The following is a 21,002-nucleotide window of genomic DNA, read 5'->3' on the forward strand; positions in this document are numbered from 1 at the left end:
GAAATGCCTATGGAACTATGCCATTCAAACTGCTGCTGTAACACGGAACAGATGCTTTAATAAGCGAACAGGGAAAACACCCTACCAAATGCTGACAGGTAAAAAGCCAGACTTGTCAAAGATGCAGAAATTTGGGTCTGTGTGCTATGCATACAAACTTGATTCAAAATGTGACCAAGGTTTCTTTGTAGGTTATGATAAGAACAGTCCCGCCTACTTAGTTTACCACCCCGAAACTGAGAAAGTTCAGAAACATAGACTTGTTAAGTTTGTGAGCAAAGTAAATGTAGAAAGACAAACACAGACAGATGAGGGAGAACTAAATGATGACTGTAGCAGAGTAAGACAGCCTATGGCTAACAGACCTTCAGAGAAAGGTGACAAGGACAATGAGGAGGTTCCAGAACCTATTGTGAGGGACAAAAGTCCACAAAGCGGTACACCTGATGAGAGTGAACGAAAAGGCTCAACTGTGGCAAGTGATGGATCTGACAACAAAAGGTATCCTATTAGGGAGAGAAGAAAACCAGGACATTTAAATGACTTTGTAGCTACCAGCAGTGGCAGCGATGAGATCCACACTACCATAGACGACTGCTACAGGGCAGTGTGTGGTGTCCCAAACACATTTGAGGAAGCCATAGAATCAGCTGACTCAAAGAACTGGATCAAAGCCATGGATGAAGAAATTCACTCGTTACGGGAAAATGACACTTTCACCCTAACCACTTTGCCAAAGGGAAAGAAAACAGTGGGGGGGAAGTGGGTTTATTCTGTTAAGAGTGACGTTGAGGGAAACGACAAATACAAAGCAAGGTTCGTAGCCAAGGGTTACAGCCAACAGCTGGGGATAGATTATGGAGAAACATTCTCACCAACAGCCAACTTAACCAGCATAAGAGTTTTGTTACAGAAAGCAGCGCAGGAGAACCTGTTACTCCATCAAATGGATGTGAAGACAGCGTATTTACACGCTCCCATTGATTATGAAATCTACGTTGATCAGCCAGAAGATTATGAAGTGGGAGAAGGGTTAGTGTGTAGATTACAATAATCCTTGTATGGGTTAAAACAATCTGGTCGTAACTGGAATAGGATCTTGCACGAGTACCTAACTGAGAACAGTTTCAGGCAAAGCCCAGCAGACCACTGTGTTTATACCAAAGAGACAAAACATGGCAAGGTGATTATGATCATCTGGGTGGACAACCTGATAACTGCAGCTGGCAATGAAAAGGTAATGAAGGATGTGAAAGAAATGCTTTCAGTCAGATTTAAGATGAAAGACTTGGGCAGACTTAAGCATTATCTGGGTATTGATTTCACTCAGTCTGATGGATGTGTAACAATGTCACAAGAAACATATGTCAACAAGATACTGATGAGGTTTAACATGCAGAACTGTAAACCCAGAGAAACTCCCTGTGATCAGAAGTTGTGTTACACAGAAGGTGCTACTACGATGAGAGATGTGAGGATGTATAGAGAGGCTGTGGGCAGTCCTATATACCTCGCATCAGGTACCCGTCCTGACCTGAGTTTTGTGGTAAGCAAGTTATCACAACATTTTCATGAGCCTACAGAAGAACAGTGGGGAACTGTGAAACGTGTTGAGATATCTAAAAGGGTCCAAAGATAAGAAGTTGTGTTTTAGGAGAAACACAGATGAAAATTTGGGTCTAGTAGCCTACAGTGATGCTGACTGGGCAGGTGACACCGCCGACAGGCGCAGCACTACTGGTTACTGTGTACATCTATGTAACAACAGTTCTTTAGTTTCATGGAAGACCAAGAAACAGCCCACTGTGGCGCTCTCTACCTGTGAAGCAGAGTATATGGCTCTGGCTTCCACAATGCAAGAGTGTATATATTTAGAACAGCTTTAGAAAGGTATAGATGACTACAATTACACTCAAACAATAGTGTACGAGGACAACCAGGGAACAATTGCCCTGGCTAAAAACCCTGTGAGCCCACAGAGGTGCAAACATGTGGACATTAAATATCATTTTGTAAGGTCCATTGTAAATGAAGAGAAAATGTGTCTGTTATATTGCACTACTGAAGAAATGGTTGCAGATGTTATGACCAAACCTGTTTCTAAGCTAAAACTTGCTAAGTTTGCTGACGTTATGTTTGGTGCTTAAAAAGAAAAAGAGAAAAGAAAGAAAAAGGAAGTGTGGTAGAGTGTACAACTGTTTATTGTTTATTGTACAACTTTTCGTTAGATTCCAGCAACCTGAGTACAAGAGGGGCTGTTAAGATATTCATTGTGTGTACTCATGTTGTACAATATGTTTAACAGAGACAGTATTTTAGTTGTCACCACAAGGAGGCACTGTTTATTGTAAGGGCACGTATGCTGTGTCATCACGCCCCTAAGAAGAAGTATACCCACAACAAAATGGCACCCATGAGGAAAGTTTTGCCTCGTGTTCATGTGGAATAAAGTTCCCAAAATATTAAGGACATTTTTGCCTCCGTCGTCATTTTCCTTCGAGTTGATCGCTGTCGATGCTGCAATACTCAACAATTACTTCAACTCACTAATTTAATTAAAGGGTTTTGTATTAAATTATAATGTAATAAAAAACACAATGCACATGTGCAAGTAACAGTAGCCAGCTGCTGCCACAAGAGGGTGACGAATTAAAGGTTCACAGAGAGATCTCTTTACTTTGGGACATTTAAACAATGTGTATTATTACATTTGATTAAACAAGCACTGCTTTTCCTCCAGGCTTCTAAAACTCTTTCAAAGTTTCTCTTTTCAGTCTTTTTTCAGTCCAGTCCTTGTACCAAAACTTTATCTCATGAAACTGGCTGAATGGAGGACAAAAGACGATGTTTTAGACCTAAACCCCCACTATCTACACCAGCTGAATAGCATCTGTAAATCACATCTTTAACAGACAGACAAAGTCCAGCAAAGTCTCCACACAGGACCTGAGAGATGCATCTGAACCTTCAGTTCACTCCAAGATCACACATGTGCAGGAGAACTGAGTGCTGCTGTCAGATTGAAAAGTGCTTTAAACATGATGATACTGTCTTTGTTAAACAGCAGAATAGGTTTATAAAGTATCATTAACTAAAAGTGGTGAAATAAATATCTCTAAATCTACTAAATGTAGAATTTTAAATTTTGGACAGTTTAGTATTACAGCTGCTGATTAAACAATAGAGACAGATGTGTAGTAAAACTTTTATTTAGTGTTTCAAGTCAAAAACAAACAGAGCAGAGATACAGAGAAAGTCTTTTGATGAAAAAATGAAGATACTGAATGTTGAGTTTCCCCTAATCATGTGTGTGCAGTTGGGTGAATGAGGCTGTGTCGAGTGTTCAGACTGAGTAGAAATGCACTGTGCTTGTCCATTTACATCCTTTAGATCCAATCTTGACTCTTTTGCCCACTAAAATAATAAACCAGTACTTCTTTCTGTATGTAATATAATCTAAAGCATCCACAGTAACATTTTCCACCATACAACTGCACTCTAAGGTCAGCACGGTGGTGCAGTGGTTGGTACTGTTGCCTCACAGCAAGAAGGTTGTGCATGTGAATCTGCTGGCTGCTGTTTGCATGTTGTGTTCTCTGAGGGTGCTCCGGCTCCCTCTCACACTCCAACAACTTGCTTTTTTAGGTTAATTGGTGATTCTTTTGGGAATTACAATCATCTATTGGGAATGTGATCATGAGTGGTGAACTGTAAAGTGTGTACCCTGAGTTTTACCTTGTGAAAGCTGGGATAGTCTTCAAGCCATCTCCAGCAACCCTTAAGTGCTTAAGAGGAAGGAAGAAGGAAAAGAAGGAAGGATAACTACAGTTTATGATCTCAGCTGTGATTATTAAAGGTTTGTGCTTTCTAGACATTCCCTGTAATAGAAAGAGCAGAGGGGTGTAGTACTTCATCACGGCCAGAGGGAGGCACTGTGGAACCATCAAACAAAAGACCCCAGTACTGATAAGGCAACATGCTGTCCATTACCACCAGGTATGAGGACACAAGGTAGGTGGCAAACTCATCTGATCCATCCTCAGTCGCCCCAAATGAGAGTAAATGTGTTACTTTCCTTCAACTCCTGTCGTATTATTTTGTATCCACAAAACTATTAGAACAGAAATATTTAACTTAAAAAGATAAATCCAAATAGATTAAATCATATTTCACTTTTTTATCACTTTCATGAATGCCAGCCATATTTTCAGGAGAATTGAAGTAGTACTTATATAATGTGCCTGTTGCCTGAGATCCCATGACTGTAAGGTGACTGAGAAATATTTCTAATTTAAGAAAACTATAAAGGAGTTGATATTCAACAGTTCCTAAAGTCAAGAAGAAATAATTTCAATGGTGGTAACTGAATTGCCCCTCGGGGATAAATAAAGTCTTCTGAATCTGAATAAAAACTCTGTCAACAGATGTGAAAGAAACAGAAAAAAATGGGGAGGGGGAAAATCAGCATTATAATACAATATTAAAGAAAGTAATAATCCCCTTAAAATGTGACCAATACACTAAATCTGTATGAAATCTTACATGATAGATGTTAGAATTAATTATGAAACAAATACTGGAGAAGGTCTAATGGGCATAGATACAAATCTTCTTTTACAATAACGGCATAAAGTCTGTCATTAAATATGTTATGTTTTATAACACACTGTTATGGAAAAATAAGATAAAAATTGCAATTAAATAAAAATTTAAAAACCCATTACATTTGAAGTGTAGTTTATATTTTAGTTCTCAGACCTTTAAAGTGCAAAATAACAAAAACAAAAGAAAATAGGCCTCACTGCTTACTTTGTATTGTGGTGAAAAGATTTAACATTCAAGAAAAAACCATGAAGGGACACATCCTACAGTCACAGCTTTACAGATTTATTTACACAGAAAGAATCAATCTACAGTTTACTTTGTATTTTGCTTTAGAAAACATGATGAGAAACAAAATAAGAAATCATGTTTCTTAAATATGTGTAATGTATATGTTTTGCAAATTTACAATACCATTCACTAGAAAATAAACCCTGCATGGTTTAAATCTCAAAATCTTAATATTTGCTAAATCCACTTGTGGTTCTTAATATTAAGTACAAAGATTTGCTCAATTTCTATGTGACATACATGTTTGTACAGTTTGAATCTGTCATAGGCCCGAGGTGATTTCCACAAAGCAAAATGCATGTCCAACGTATTTATTCTGTTTACAGTCTGTGAAAGGCCACGATCAGAAATGGAAGTCTTTAAAACTATAATTGTGAAAAAAAACAACAGATATTTTTTTTTTAACTTTTGTATTTGTTGAAGTCAAACAAAATGTCTCTATTTCTGTTCCTCATACCCCCCCATATAACGTAGAATTAAATCTGAAGATTAACTGAATAAAAATATAATGTTGTACTACTGTAGAGAAAAATTGAGTACAAATAAATGTAGCAATAAGCAACTACAACCACAAAAAAACAGAAAAACAAAAGCAGCGTAATTGTGTATAAATACAGTACACACCCTCGCAAAAATAAGAAAAATAAAATAATAGAGTAAAGAGACTCAAACAATTGTAATTCTAATCTATTTCTCTCATACTTTTAAAAATCAATAGTTACTTTTTCAAAACATCAGGCACTTATTTCACACAAGTATAAATCATACATTGTGTCTAAAATCCATTTAGCTGGTTCAGTCTAAGGGTCTTGGTAGTGGCTCCATTAAGGAGCAGACCTAGCTTGAAGATACTGCAATGTTACTGCTGGTAAAATGGAGTGTTGTGTAAGGAAGGACAACTATGTGCTAACATGTGGATCACCACAGCAGGTCAGTGTCTTCTGTGGTGATCCTTTGGGAAATAACAGAGCAGCAGGAGGCACACCTACATGACATCTCTGCTACTACTAGCAGTTATTATTTTATTTTTTATGGCTGCTGACAACTTTCACTTCACTGGGTTGAGACTCTTGAATGGGGACACCCAGGGACTCCTCCGCACTTTTAGATGGCATCATCAAAACTGTGCTAATGTCCTCTCTGTCTTCTCTTTGAAACATTTCCCTCAACGGTGTCTCTGAATTCCAGCCTTGGTTCTTTGCAAATGTGTAAACACACCCAAAGAGATCAGGAAACAATGCCAGAACATCAATTTGGGCTGCTTCCTTGGCACTGTGAACAAAGAAGGTTTGATTACTGTATGGTAAATAAGATAAGCAAGGTTCTAGATAGATAGATCGATAGATAGATAGAGTCACTTTTCATTTAGTTTAACTTACTAATGTTCATGGAGATTGCGTATAAAGCGCAGTAATGCCAGCATGTTTTCAGGGTACGGCTTTCTGCCATCCATCACCCGAACCAGCTCTTGTGGAAACTGCAACAAACACATTAGTCATGAAGTGGATTTTAGGAACATAGACATTTGATCTGTGATCTTACAGTCACCTTATTTTTCCACTGTTTAAAGGATTCGTCCACAGCACATTTTTCTAGAGAAACAATCAGCTCCTGGTCAGCCTTAAGGTGGTTTGCAACCTCGCCCCTGTTACCGATCTTTCTCAGGTATTCAGTTTTCCTGGAAATTTCAAATTATGCTTGATAAATGAAAAAAGTACAAACGAAACATAAACAAAAGAAGAATTAATGAACATTTATAAATATAATAACAAAAGTGTAGGAAAAGGTTTTAGCATTAGCAGAAAATGTTAGCATGCATGCTTAACTAGGTTTGTCCTGGATGATCAAGTGTGGCTCAGGTTTTTCCAACATTAACATCTCTATCGCCGTTTTACAGTGAAACCAGGAATCATACATCTTGTTCCAGTAATCAGGAAAAATTATTTATCAATCATCGATCAGCATGACTTCCTTACTTTTCAGAAGTCCAGAAGAAGGGATGGTTTAAGCATTCTTCTACTTTGGGTCTGTACTTTGGCTCTTTGTTGATCATCCACTCGATGAGATCCTTTGCCACCACATCTTGAACATGATCCAAACTGTAGTTCCCTTTGTGAATGTTGAACTCACATTCAAAGGATTTGCCAAATGGATGGTTCCCTCCAGAGAGGATATAATAGATCAGCATGCCTGCCACCTTAATAACAACACATATTATCAGTTTAGGTATGTTTACCAAGCCATTTTTCAGTTAATCAAGTTTGTGTTCAGACTTTACCTGTATGTCAGTGCTTGACTTGTATGATATGACAGATTCTTCTTCTGCTAAAGTCTCTCGGGCCATCCAGCATTTGGTTCCTGCACTGCGTGTACGTAAAGTTGTTTGGCCTTTGAGTAAGCGTCTGCTTATGCCAAAATCAGCTAATCTTGCCCTCCCAGTAACATCTGCAGGAGGAATCATGTGAAACAGAATCATATCTGGTAAATATGAATTAAAATGTGTTTTTTTCCCCCCTGAATTTCAAACATGTCTTACCAATCAGAACGTTCTGAGGTTTGAGATCTCGATGAATAATTTTAGGATTTCCACAGTGAAGCACCTTTAGACTTTCAAGAACTTGTTTGACAAGTTTCTTTAACATCAGTGGGCCATGGTCATCATTCTTGATATATTCTTCCAAGGTGTATTCACAAAGTTGCAGACAAAGATATCCAAAGTTCTCATCCTCTGCAGCATCAACATATCGTACGATATAAGGATGATCGAGTTCTGGATGTCGTAGAATTACTTCTTCGTTCTTCAGCTCGTCGTAGTTGCTTTTAGACATTCTCTTGATGGCAACTTCTGTGCCGTCCTCTCTCAGCCCCAAGAAGACTTCAGTGCCATCGCTTCCTTTCGCTATTCTGAATTCTGCATCATTCACATAAATAATGCTTCTGCTTCTGGATATTTTACTGTCATCTGAGCCAACAAGCATCTCCAGTTTCTCCTTCCACCTCTTGCTGACTGGAAGCCAGTTTCGTTTTTCTGATTTTTCAATGACGCTGTATTCAAAAGGCTTTACATTTGAACTTGATTCTAAAACAGGAACTTTAGTTATTGGATCAGTTGCTGCAGTGGAAACTTCATCATTTGGGTCTTCTTGCTTTTCTGTCTTTTTCTTCTTCTTTTTCTTTTTCTTCTTGGCCACAGACGATGCTGCATTTCCCTCACATTCTGAGTTTGGTTTGCTCAGATATTCTTTCAGACGTCTCAGCACCTCTTTCAGCTTTTCATTCATTTTCATATCAGCTGATGTCAGTATGTCCTCAGGCACTGAAGTTATGCCCACTGATGTAAAAATGTTAGCTGCCTGTTCAATTAACCGCAGGTTTGCCAATATACCGTATGTGTAGACCCTGATGTTAGTCGGGCGCTTCTCATTTACAAAAGGGGCAACTGTTCTGCATAACTCCTTGAAAAAGTCTAAGTCCCAGTCCTTTGTGCCTTTTGTTTTCTGTGTTATCACATACAGTGTTTGTAGCACTGATTCACAAACACCACTGTCTTGTGAGTCAAGCTGTTTCAGTAGTTGTGGAACTATAGCTACTGCATGCTCATTTGTTATGTCATCCATTGTACAGAAAACTGCATTTAAACTTTCAATTGCCAGCTTTACATGTGTCTTAGGGATGTTTGGAAAACGACTGGCTGCACCTGCAATGTAAGTATTCACATTTCCAGTTTCCTTTAGCCATATAATACATGCCTGGCAGTATTTTTCCGCATTTCGCCCTGTAACAGTAAAGAGAAGTTCAATCATGGTTAGATGGTCCTGAGGATCTTCCAACAGCATGTGACTGTTAAAATCTCTGAACACTTCTTCAGTTGTTTTTTCAGGAATAGCAATTCTAGCATCCAAAAAATGTCTGATTTTGGAGCAGAATTCATTTCCTTTGGATGCAATATTATTAATCATCTCAGATAATCTTTTGTTGTGAACAGAATGCTCAGGATGAGTTACAGGTAAGAGTGTTACCGATGCACCAGCAGAGAGGAGCACGTTTACAACATCTTCTCTGTCATTGGTGGCAGCAGTAAGCAGTGGTGTGAAAACATGGCATCCATTTAAATCAGCTTTTGCTTCTAGAAGTTTTTCCACAAAAAAAAGTGGAGCTTTGGAAAGTGAGACATAATGCAAAGGTGTCCAGCCATACTGAGAAGGTATATTTGGGTCTGCACCTTGTTTCAAGAGATAAGTACATATATCTGCATTGTGATTTACAACAGCAGCAATCAACGGAGTTATGCATTGCTTCCACTCTCTAGAAGGGTAAAGTCCATTAATGTCATTGTGCCTCAGTAACTTCTTGAGCTTTTTGCGGTTATTGTTAAATATACACTGTACTACAGGATGTGTGTCTGTTGGTTGGGGCAGTGTCAGTTCAAACTGTGCCACTGGAAAATTCATTTCTTTGCTTGCCTGTGGAAGAGAAAAGATTTAATATTAGCAAAGTGATACTGAATTTGGTTCTGCTTTAAACTTTGTTTCAGACACCTAAACAAAATTCTGCATAAAAATATCAACTTGGAATAGAGAGCAACAGATTTGGACACAAATAATAAACGTAATATTATCCATCCATCTTCTTCTGCTTATATGGGCTGGATCGTGAGGGCAGCAGCCCACGTAATGTTATATTACAATATAATATAGTGCATTTGTATTTGGATACAATTTACACTGGTTCTTAATCTCATCCCAAGATACTAAAGCATATTCTTAATAAAGATATCTTAGACAAAGGTTGCCATGCCACTTCCTTGTTGAACAAGGCAAACAAACATAACCCAACCCAAGGATTTCAAATGGGATCGAATTACAACCCAACACTCACTGTGGGATCAGTGCTTTCGTTAAGCAAGCAGAGATTATTTTACAATACTGTTATATATATAAGAAACTCTTGTTATGGGCACCGGTACAGCCGACCTGAATGAGCATGTGACCCACATGCTATTGCAGAGGCCCGGAAACAAATCCTCCCCAAGGCCTTTTACGTGTCTGCCCCCTGCTCTCTCTCCCAGTTTTTTGTCTTTTCTCAATAAAGGCTAAAAAAATACCCTCCCCTTAAAGCAACTATCAGAGGATTGTAAGGAAATGAACTTACAGTGTCGACGTACAGTAGGGCTGTTTCATTTAGGTCAAGATCTCAGGTATCTTCTGGCTCCTCCCATTTGTACAACACATACAGCAAACCTGTTAGACTGGGAGTGGGAGGGGTTGAGTGCATGTCAGGATTTGTAGGCTAATTATCATAGGTTTGTTTTATGTAAATATATAAAAGGTGTTTCCATAAGAACAGATATTTCTCAGTAAGTATGTGACACACTTAGCATAAGGAAAATAGAATAATTTAAGTTATTTTAGTAATTTTAGTTACTTTTGAAAAATGCGAGCCGTACATATAATATTATTGTAGGTTAATATCATGATAAGTAATGGGTAAAAAGGAGGGTCTCAGCAATGCTTACAAAATACTGAGCTGTTTTGAGGCAACCAACCAACACACAAATAGTAATGTACAGTTGGTAACATGTGTTTCAAAGAGTAAACCTGCTGTGTTCTGTCATGGTCCCTTGGCCTAGGACCCAGGGTTTTGAGTTTTGGGGATGATGAGGGGTTTTCTAGTTTGTGTTTTTTATAACCTTGTACCTTGGTCCTTTATTCTTTATTGTTATTGTTATTTAGCCTTGTGGTTACAGTGTTATGTTTACTTTCTTGTTGCTTATTATGATCCTGTATTCTGTGCCTTTTGTTCTCTGCTTGCTTTAGTTGTTAGATTTGTCTTTTCCTTTTATGTTTCCGTTCTGTTCCTTCTCTCTTGTCTCTCTTGTCAAGTTTATGTGTCTTAGTCCAGGTTTCAGTCTTAGCTATTTCCTGTGTTATTTTGAAAGTTTCTTGTCTTGTGTGCTTTGTGTTTAATTCTACTTCCCCTCTTTCTTTATTTTAGTTTCAGCTGTCCTCTCACCTGTTGGCTGTTTGTGTGTCTTATATATTGTCTCAATCTTCCCTTGCCTTTGTTTTGTTCTCCAACTCAGCTGTGTTCCTTTTTTGTGTGTCATGTGAGAAGAGTTATTGTTTTGGGCTTTCCTGCACTTTTGGTCCATTCTTGCCTCTCATACAGCTCACCTTGACATGTTCTTTGTTTAGTAAATATTGTTTCTATTCTGTTCTTTAAAAAATAAGCAAAAACAAACAAACCACAGTTTCATTGTATATGTGCAATAAAGACAAAAACATACTATTCTATTCTGTTCTATTAATACACATTCTATTTAACGCAAGTGATTCATGTTTTTTTCTCAGTTTTAATCGATACTGTATCATAAACCCATTTACAACTTCAATGATTAACAAATGATAAAACACAATTTATGGTCATATTTTCATACATTTGTTGATAGTTAACTGATTAATCTTAGTGTAGGCCTATATCATTAGAGTAACATTTAAGTGTAAACCATGATCATACAAAAGAATGGTAAAGCTTGATATCATTCACACTGAAGCATTTTTCTACAGTCATTTGTTAGGATCTACTGTGCACAGTGACATCGGGGTGACAAATATAAATAAAAATATTTCATTTTTGGACGTACAGTTTTGATTCACTGAAACGCCAAGCGGTGTGTCTACGGAACGTCTAATGTTGACATCCATAGGACCTCCGTGTACCGGCTATTTATAGTCCAAATGTGGTCATTGTGGATGTCTTTTCAATGTCAAATGTTTTTATACTGCTTTTATCGGCTCTGTAGTCACATGTTTCCAAAGGGTGGAGGGCATGTTTTCTGTACATAAACAGTTATGTGTGAAGGAATGCAGAGTGATCAGCAGAGATGTCCAAGATGGCGCGGGCTCTAAAACAAAAGTGAGCAGCTGAACGGTGGTTTGGAGCAGAAATGTCCCCAGCTTCTCACAGGCAGTGTGCAAAATATGCACATCAACAAAGACTGTCGAAGAGACGGTCCAGTTCATACATACAGACTTACATATGCACAAACTTCTTGTACTTTCCATCACAACTTCTCTCAATCCAGGTACTGATCACAACCACATTCACTTCCCTCTTCACAGTAAAGCAGCATACTTGTAAAAATGAACCATATATAATGCAAATGCTCTTTTAAACCTATTAAACATATTGTATTACTTTTAAGGAATTCTAAAATTTTACCAAAAACATTATTATTTTATATTTTAACATTGAATTCAGTGTTTTTAATTTCTTGTAATTATAACAGCATTCATAGATGGTCTTACCCAAAACTCCCTAGAATGTGTGTACAGAGTTTAATTTAATAGTTTAAACACAGTTTTTAGTACAATAAGTGAAACACCAAATGAGCCTGAGCTGGCTATAGTTCTCCACCACTGTGATCTGGGAAAGAGTTGCTAACATGTTTGAACACAGAGATACAGTTAAGGCTGTCAGTGTTTCCAAGTTGTTAGTTGTACTTGCATGAATCTTTCAGTGTGGCAGCCGAAAGAGAATGTAAGTTTCTGAAAACATTAACAGACTCAGATTAAAAATAAAATGAAAAACTTCGTCTTTCAACTGCTCCCTTTAGCATAAAAAGAGTCAAAAAGGCAAACTCGTGTGCCTTAGTAAAGGGTGCAGAACAACAGGTGGTTGCTGTACTTCAGCATCTAGCCAGCACTACAAAAGAGGAGTGAGAGGAGGATAAAGAAGGCAATGATTTTAAGTAGCAGGTCATTTCAGATGCAACGCTTCCATCAGCTCAACAAACATCAGCAAACACAATCTTTGTGTGCAGTGTGCCGCTAGCGAAAGGTCCAGCTGCGGTTTTTCACAGGGAGAGAAAAGAAAGAGAGCTAACTTCACTCAGAGATGGAGAAAGATAAGAAAGACAGGAGAGGAGAGAGGTTAGATTTAAAGGTAAGGACTGCTGAGTGGGATTTGATAAACTGGAAATTTAAAGATGAAATGTAAGTCCTCACGTTTTAAAATCACATATTGGATCTGTATTGAAAAGTGCTGCAAAACAAACTAAACTACACTAATTATAAAGGTTGCATGAAAATAATCTATAGATCAGTACAGGATAAACTGACCTGCAGCTCGTAGTTTAAAATAAAGCAGTGTGTGTGACTGGTGCACAGTGGCTGTGGTGCTCATGGTGAAAGTTGGGTCACATCAAGTGCAGCTGAGATGATTTTGAAGTGAAGCTGATGATGCTTAGATTTATTCACTGAATACCGATTATACTGTTTAGTATAAACACGAGACAAATAGTGTGCTGTCAGCGTAGATGATGGAAATCAGCCAGGATAACTCATAAAACACCTGCTCATATCTTGTTAAATTCAGGTGTGTAAATCCACAAAGAGCAGTAAACCTCAAAGCACCAGCAGCCCAGATCAGCTGATCACAGCCTGGACACAAAGAAAATTTACTGAAGCTTTGAAAAGAAATTGTGATTCTTAACCTCTTGTTGAGCCACTACAACCAATGTTAGAGTTCCCCCACCTGCTGAATCCCACTTTAACCCGTTCCTTACTCATTTTCTGTTTAGAGTCGCTCTCTACAATGTAGAGATATTTTAAAATCTTTCGTCTTTTTCTCTGCTCATGTTCTACCAAACTGATTCAAGCTGAGTATATTTATGAGAATTAAAATTTAAAGAAGTAAAGGTAATTTTCTTATGTATTAATGTTACTTTAATGATACATTAATATAGCACAAGGTTCAATTAGCTTTGGACAAAAATAGCTGGTAGAAAATTACTCCAAAGAGCTACTTTTACTGGAGTGGTTTTGCCACTAATATCTGTACTTCTGATTAAGTACAGAATGTCTTTGCTTTTGCCATCTCACACTCTTCATGTTTAAATCCATCTTTAATGGGACCACAGAGGAAATATTTGCTGGAGCACACCTCGTGTCCCCCAGAATCCTTACTTTGTCCATGTGAATTTTAAACAATCAAATCTTGTGAAAATGGCCACAACTTGTACATTTAACACAGACATAATAGGGGAGACCGGGGATAGTTGTATCGTGGGTCAGTTGTAACACTTCCAATTTCTCCAATCAGGGATAAGTTTCAAATGATGTGACTCATCCTGTGCATGTGTGGCACACCCAAAATGCATGGCCACTTTTGTGTTAATCATTTAATTTAATTTATTTAATTTGTTTATCAGTTAATTTCTGTGGCTATTAACATTCAAAATGACTTTGGTAACATGACCAATTTAACCAGTCTATTATTTTGTCACATGAACTGTACAGAAGGTGCAAAAAAATGGAGCAACACCTCAGGTGGAACTATTATTTCAAGGCAGGTGCAACCCAGTTGCTTTAGGGGGATGGACTTCCGCCCACTTTTCAGATGCAATCTGAGAGGCAAACCGAGTGCGCTGTGTCTTCATTGCTCCTGAACTTTACCTGTATTTGCAGGTTAGTACCTGGTAAAAAATACTACCACTGTTTGTTACATAGCAATGTTTTATCTCCATGCTAAGTTGTAAAGAAGTAAGACAGTACCTGTAACACTTATGGGCACAGCCGCACGTTTGACCCGCATCAGTGTGAGACAGCGGGGTCAGGCTGCGCAGGCCACTAGCAGAAACTTTGCGGTAATGTTTGGTTATGGTGGGTCGTTAGCGCCCAGAGCATTGTCTTGTAGGAAGGTCATTCATATAGACTTATTTTCTTTTCATTATGAAGGTTGGTACTCCCGCACACTTTACTATTTTATATAAAGTTTATGATACAAAGATGTTTTATTGTCAAAGTGTTATTGAGGTTTGGAAAAGTATAAAGCTGTTTAATTTATGGGTGTTGATGACATGTGAAGTGGAAGGAAGTTGCCCATGTTATGCAAAAGTGAGTTTCATCTTCAGTGTGCTATAAATGTGTGTTTATTTTTGCTCAATTTCAGTATTCAGAACCGGTACAGTTGTCCACTTTAATTTCAACCGGATAAGAGTGTGGTTTGCTTTAAATACAGTTGTATATTGCTGTAAATTCATTGTAGATTACAGTGGCTTTCAATTGCTTAAGCAAGAGCAGGTGTGTACTTTTGTTTTGCTTTGACTGAGCGATCACATGAAGCACATGTAAAGTAGTGGGAAGTGTAGAGTGTGAATCCGTTTATTTTTCTACTTGTGACTTTGGGAAAATGGACAGATATGGACACTGGGACTGAAAGAGTCATGCACACATGTATATTGTTAATGTTGTTCATGTTTATTGAAACTTGAATAAGAGATGCAATCTGAGAGGCAAACCGAGTGCGCTGTGTCTTCATTGCTCCTGAACTTTACCTGTATTTGCAGGGATTTCTTCTTTGTTATTGTGGCACCATTCCTGGGGCCCGTAACACATGCCCAATTCAGTTCTGCTGTCACATGTGAAAAATCAGCACATTTTGTCAAACACAGACAATATAACACGAAAAAAAGTAATTTGTATGCCAAAAAGTAAGTTTTTCTACTTTATTTCAATTTCTAATAGCATTATCTGCTTTGCAGTCAAGTGGAGCGTGCGTCTGTCCTCTCAGTAAGTGAGTGAGACAGTAGACAGCGGTGAGGAGGGCTGTGCGAGTGCATCGCAAAAACACATAAATATGCCTGACACCTGTAAACAAAGCAGCATCTGGCTGCAGTTTAAAGACCTTTTTGTCTCTGTCTTGGTCTTGGGCTTGTCTTGTCTTGGTCTCGATACCCTCTAATCTTGGTATTGTCTTGGTCTTGGTTTAGGCGGTCTTGACTAAAAGTCTACAACTTTATTACTTTCATTTTCTTCCAAAAGCAGTTTTTGAAACATCTTTGTGAACTGACTAATGCTTGAACATTGCTGTAGGTCCACAGGAAAACTGTTCCACAGTTTTACCTCACAAATGGTAAAACAAAAGGTTTTAACCCTTGTCCGTGCTTTAAGAGTCTTCATCAATGTTCCCTCTAAGCTGCGCACGTGCGCAATTGCGCACTGCTGGCACGGTCTCTGCGCACAGAAAATCTGCGTTGCGCACAAAACAAATCTAACCTGAATTGAAATTAAAATTAAAACTTTAAGAATTCTGTTTTGCAGTGTTAGTCAGTAAGTGACTGGCTGCTCCTGTATGGGATTAGAACGATGCCACCTTATCCTATAGTCCAGCCAATAATGCGATTCACATTCGTATACACGCAGCCAATCAACGTCGTTGACAGGCTATGACAGCGTCCTATGTGCCGACACCGGTGTTTTAGCTAGCAAAGCGGCGTGGCTGATGTGCAGTGAAGCCACATTAATGACAACGTGTACAACCATTGGAGATGTGAGCAGGACAGACGGAACAATTGACGGAAAAGTGTGGACTTTATACCAGTTTTTAAATTGTGTTGATGGGCCACGTAAAATCAGAGTTATGATAAAAAATATTTGCAATGTTTGGTTTTCTTCCTGAATACTATCGTTGTTTATATTTACTGCAGGAAGAAACGGTAAAAACGGCGTTTTATAAGGAAAACGCTCGAAAGCACTCTCCGCCTGTGAGCAAAAACAACACCAAAAAACCCCCCACCCTTTCCTATTGGTCGAAAAAAGTACCGTGTCGACCAATCAAAAAATGATATGGCAACGTGGCATCTAGTTGTTAAGAAACGGGGTGAAGTTTTAGGAGTGACGGCGGTGTTCTGAGATGTGAGAGATTTGAGACGTTTAGCGCAAATCTTGTGTAGTTAGTGTGTAGTTAGTGTGTAGTTAGTGTGTAGTTAGTGTGTAGTGTAGTCAATAGTTTTGTTGGTGTGTGTGTCAGAACATTGAGGCGGCTGGTGAATGTTACAGGTGTTACAGGAGTGATACATCTCCTGTTGTCAGGCCTGCAGGTATCAGGCTGTTGTTCTCCTTGATCTCATAGTGGACAGAAATTATTTTTTGGAGTGGCACAAATAATTTGTGTGGCATCAGATTTGATGCAGAACAGCTGATTGTTCTGTAAATAGTTTGAAATGTTTATTTAAAAACGCCTTGGCTGCATTAAAAAAAATAAATAGCTGCAAAAACCTTTGTTGTTTGCCAAACTGAGTTACTTTTTTGAAGTAGTAACTATATAATTAATTGCCCAGCATTGGTCATTATATACTGTATTTTGCAGACAGAGAGTTACAGGACTCTCCCAGACCACAGACTCAGACTCATAATACAAGTCAGAGCTTTATGAAGAAAGAAAAGAAAAAGTTGTGTTTTCAAAATTGGAGTTCAAGTTATTTTTACTTCCAATAGTGTTAATATACTACACAGGTCATGAACAAGATTTTTTTAAATTTTCATTGTAAGTGGGCTAAAGCAGTTAATTAAAAGTAGTCTAACATAAATGTAAATGCTGTAATTTGATTATTGTAATAAACCATGTAACTTGGATGGATTAGATGCTGGCGTGACCACAGTGCACACGTCTGATGTCGCTCACAGTGGTCCAAGGGATCGCTCAGGGAGTTTGTGTGTTCGCTCAGACACATGAAAAATTAGAGGGAACATTGGTCTTCATATTTAATTTTCCCCTCAATTCATCCTCTGTACATTTCCTGGTACTGTGTCTGGCTTTGTACATAATTTTTGCAGTTTTATATTTTATAAAATCCATAAACTTCAGAATTGTTAATTTCAAGAACAATTCAAGAAAAGTTAGGAAGCAAAGAAAGACAGTCATCGTCTCCATTGTAAGTGGGCGGGGGAGGATGCTACAGTTTGTACAAGAAGCATCAGCTCTGATTTATTTTAACTTTAGGGCTTGACGAAGAAGCGCAAGAGAAAATCTTCACATGATACAGTTACATACAAATGACATACACATGTATAATGTTTTAAAATATAATCGAACATTAATGAATTATTGGGCAATTTCAGAAAAGCAAAAGACATTCTCTGTTTACCACAACATGTACCAAATTAATTTAATAAAGTTACATATGAATAACTTAATGGGGATATAAGTCAAACTTACTTCTACAGTCAGACTGAGTTGCAGTTCTCTTAGTGTGCACTGACATGACTCATACGCATTTGTTGTTTCCTACATGACCAAATTTGACTGATAACATGCAATAGAGATGAAACTGACTGACCCGCCTTCCTTCTGGCTGCTTTTGCTTTTTCTGATTTCCTAAGTTGTTCTAAGAAACTTGTCAGAATTTTTTTAAATTTACAAAAACAGGATGCGTCCATTTAAACTCTGATATGCTTATAATGAGTTACATAGTGACTGTAGTTTTACATTTGCAAATAAATGTTTCATAGAAGTACCTTCAGCAACAGTTAATTCAGCAGTGACTTTGTTCTTACTTTCATCAGTGAATTTGTGACATAAACCAGGGACAGCAGAAAGATGAGGATTAAAACGTTGGTGTTTCTGACACCAGCCAGTCCTCTGCTCCTGAACGCTGCTGCTGCCATCACTGTGGAAATAAAAACAGCCTTTGAGCTTAAGAGAAAATGAAAGAAAATAAAAGAAATGAATAAATAAAGAATCAAATCTATGTTTCCTCTTGTTATGTTAATAATATATTTTTAAAAAAATCTTAGGTATAAACCATCCTATGGTGCAGTTTTGCTGATCTTACCTGCCTGGTGAAGGGACAAACAGCTGTTTCACAGACTGAAAACACAAGGGAATCACATGCTACAAATACTTAATGTTCTCCTGATGTGACTTCCCACTGATCTGTGAGCTGCTCTTTCTTTTTTTTTTCTTTTTTTTTTTTTTAACCTGTCCCATTTGGTTCTTTTGCCATCAGAATTATTGTCTAAAGGCGAAGAAAGATGCCCAACGGATTTACTTTACCAAATGGACCATCCCAGCCTTGCCGTAATGGTCCATCTGATTCACCTTTTATTGTTTATTTTATTTTCACTTGCTGAATACGGGACAGACTTGACTGGTGGAAAGAAAGGGGAGAAAGAAAGAGGGAAAGAAAAACAGCTGAGAAGAGGGACGGGGGGAAAGGGCAAAAACCAAAAACCAACAGAATAAGCAGACAAAAAATACATATATCGATCACCTGGATCACCTGTTGAGAAAGAAAAAAAGAAAGCAAGCAGAAGAAAACGAGAGTAATAAACAACATCACAATGATATATGGGAATATGACAGTAAATACTAAATATTAAACATTATTGTGCAGCACGTGAGATCGACAGCGCACAGTGTGCTTTGAGGTAGGAGCCAAAAAGGGTGTAGTTTGTGTGTGTGATCACCCGTGTGTGCACCTGTGAGCATGAACGCGCTTGTTTTTAAAAGGTTCCTTCATGTAATGATCTGCTAGAGGGTGTGGGGGGCCACTGCCCCGTCCTCCAGGGCATGAAGCAGGTATGGAGGAGATCAAAACTCCAGACATCCAGAGGCCCCCAGAACACAAGAGACCAAGGAAGACCAACAGAGGGGCAGCCGCGCCACTATCCCAGAAAGAGCTGAGGAGAGTCCCAGATGAGGGGTCACTCAGCAGCCGCGGAGCAGAAGCCGGGGGGGTTGCAGTGACGTGCCCGTGAGCTCCGCCGGCAGCCAGCTGTGCCTGAGTGACCGAGCCCCGGGCCGAGAGGCCGAGGGCACCCCATCCCCGAAGTGGCCCGAGCGAGCCCCAGGCTCCAGGCCCCGATAAGCAGCCGCCAAGGAGTGAGCCGGTGGGTACCTGGGCGCCCACCCCCGGACACAAAGAACCACCAACGCACCGATGTCTGAGGGCGTCTGCCACCGGCAGGGGAAGTGGTGGGGGGAGATGGGCCTCCAAACCTTGGAGGGCCTGAGATGTCCCCAGAGAGGTGGCGTCTGATACCCAACCTGACATAAAGACACAGACAAACAGGCACACACAGATACAAACATCTATTCCCACCCTCATGCTCTCATATACAATTACTCAACACTCACCCAACGTGGAGACGGACATAAAGAGACGCTGTACACACAATCACACTCCCCAAGCGTACTCTAAGCCCCGGGTCTAGGTACCCTTGCCCCTGGAGGGGGAAACTGCGCCCAGACCCAGGTGATGTTACCCTTTTCCCTGCGGTGGGGAGAAGCAGACTGCCCCGACTCCGCAGCAGCAGGGAGGCCCCACATTCCAGACCCCAGTCGGACGGCCAACTCCTCCTCCTAGCCCCCCCGCTCCAGCAGGCCGCAGAGAACGGGGTGTAGGAAGACTCCAAACCTCCCTCCACCCGCTCATATGTAGTGTTGATGTATGTGTGTTCTAAGGTGCATTTAAAACCCAGGAGGGCATGGAGCTACCTGCCAGAGCAGCAGGTAAGCGTATAGCCCCTCCTGCTAGCCCTCAATGTCTACGTGTATTTAAAATTGAGAGGTGGGCAACGACGCCAGGGGTGAGGTGTACACCCTGATGGTAATTTGGAATCCGTGTAGCGTGCCCACCCCCAAGATCCTATATGTATGTGTAATGAGAGTGTGAGTAATGTGAATGTCTAAGTTGTGGGATAAAATTGAGGCAGAGGCAGCCAGAAGGGGACAGAGGGGGGGGATGTCTCCTCTGCACCCTGGTGACACACCCCTACCCCAAGGCCCTGCATCTGTGGGTGATTGTGGTGGAGCGGGAAGAGGGAGGCAGCTGGAGATGGGGATGATCTATGTGGCAGGGGTGTGGTCTCCGGCCTGCTGCAGCAGAGGGGTGTTACAGTGAGCTCTCAGGGCGGTGCCGAGGTGTGGCTGAGAGGGCGAGTGGGACTGCTCAAGGTGATCCTGTTCTTCTCTCTATTTTTAAATAGTGATGACGGGGACGGAGACTGGGAGGAAGAAGCAGCTGTTCCTGTGTGACTATTGCTGGAACATCAGAACGAAAATAAAACTAACCTATAGTGAATGAAATCCAGTGTGCGTGTCGGGTCCTTACCACAATCTACTTTACAGGAACAGAGGCCCACTTTAAACTGTCCAAGATCATCCCACATATTTAAGTTTTATCAAGAGCCATCGCAGCAGGTGGCAGAAAACGCACGTGAATGCCTTTAAGGACTGCAACATTAACGACGTTTAAAGACAAAGAACTCTTTTTTTAGGACACTGGAATAGAATATAGAAATGAAGCAGAAGCCAATCCAATGTTA

General features: G+C 39.6%; 1 protein-coding gene and 1 long non-coding RNA gene across 4 annotated transcripts in view; one reads left to right on the forward strand and one right to left on the reverse strand.

The window, feature by feature from the left end:
• Positions 1 to 10,133, reverse strand: part of LOC102078856 (serine/threonine-protein kinase ppk4-like) — a 95,307-nt gene extending 85,174 nt beyond the window's left edge. The window contains exons 1-7 of one of the 3 annotated variants that reach the window (XM_019355305.2): positions 10,045 to 10,133; positions 7,430 to 9,356; positions 7,172 to 7,338; positions 6,870 to 7,090; positions 6,442 to 6,571; positions 6,273 to 6,370; positions 4,894 to 6,165 (exon numbers count right to left, since the gene is read on the reverse strand). In XM_019355305.2, coding sequence (XP_019210850.1) covers positions 5,916 to 6,165; positions 6,273 to 6,370; positions 6,442 to 6,571; positions 6,870 to 7,090; positions 7,172 to 7,338; positions 7,430 to 9,344 — 2,781 coding nt within the window. In that variant the 5' untranslated portion in view covers positions 9,345 to 9,356; positions 10,045 to 10,133 and the 3' untranslated portion in view covers positions 4,894 to 5,915. Of the gene's footprint in view, positions 1 to 4,893; positions 6,166 to 6,272; positions 6,371 to 6,441; positions 6,572 to 6,869; positions 7,091 to 7,171; positions 7,339 to 7,429; positions 9,357 to 10,044 lie in introns of those variants that run through there. The other 2 variants (XM_019355303.1, XM_019355306.2) reach the window with 2 other exon arrangements.
• A 4,176-nt stretch (positions 10,134 to 14,309) lies between these two features.
• Positions 14,310 to 20,763, forward strand: LOC109199956 (uncharacterized). The gene is made up of 2 exons (XR_002060200.2): positions 14,310 to 14,360; positions 20,664 to 20,763. It is a non-coding gene; the product is annotated as an uncharacterized LOC109199956 (long non-coding RNA).
• Positions 20,764 to 21,002: the final 239 nt, after the last annotated feature.

The sequence above is a fragment of the Oreochromis niloticus genome, unplaced genomic scaffold (assembly GCF_001858045.2).
Source record: "Oreochromis niloticus isolate F11D_XX unplaced genomic scaffold, O_niloticus_UMD_NMBU tig00007743_pilon, whole genome shotgun sequence".
In the NCBI taxonomy this organism is placed as follows: Eukaryota; Metazoa; Chordata; class Actinopteri; order Cichliformes; family Cichlidae; genus Oreochromis; species Oreochromis niloticus.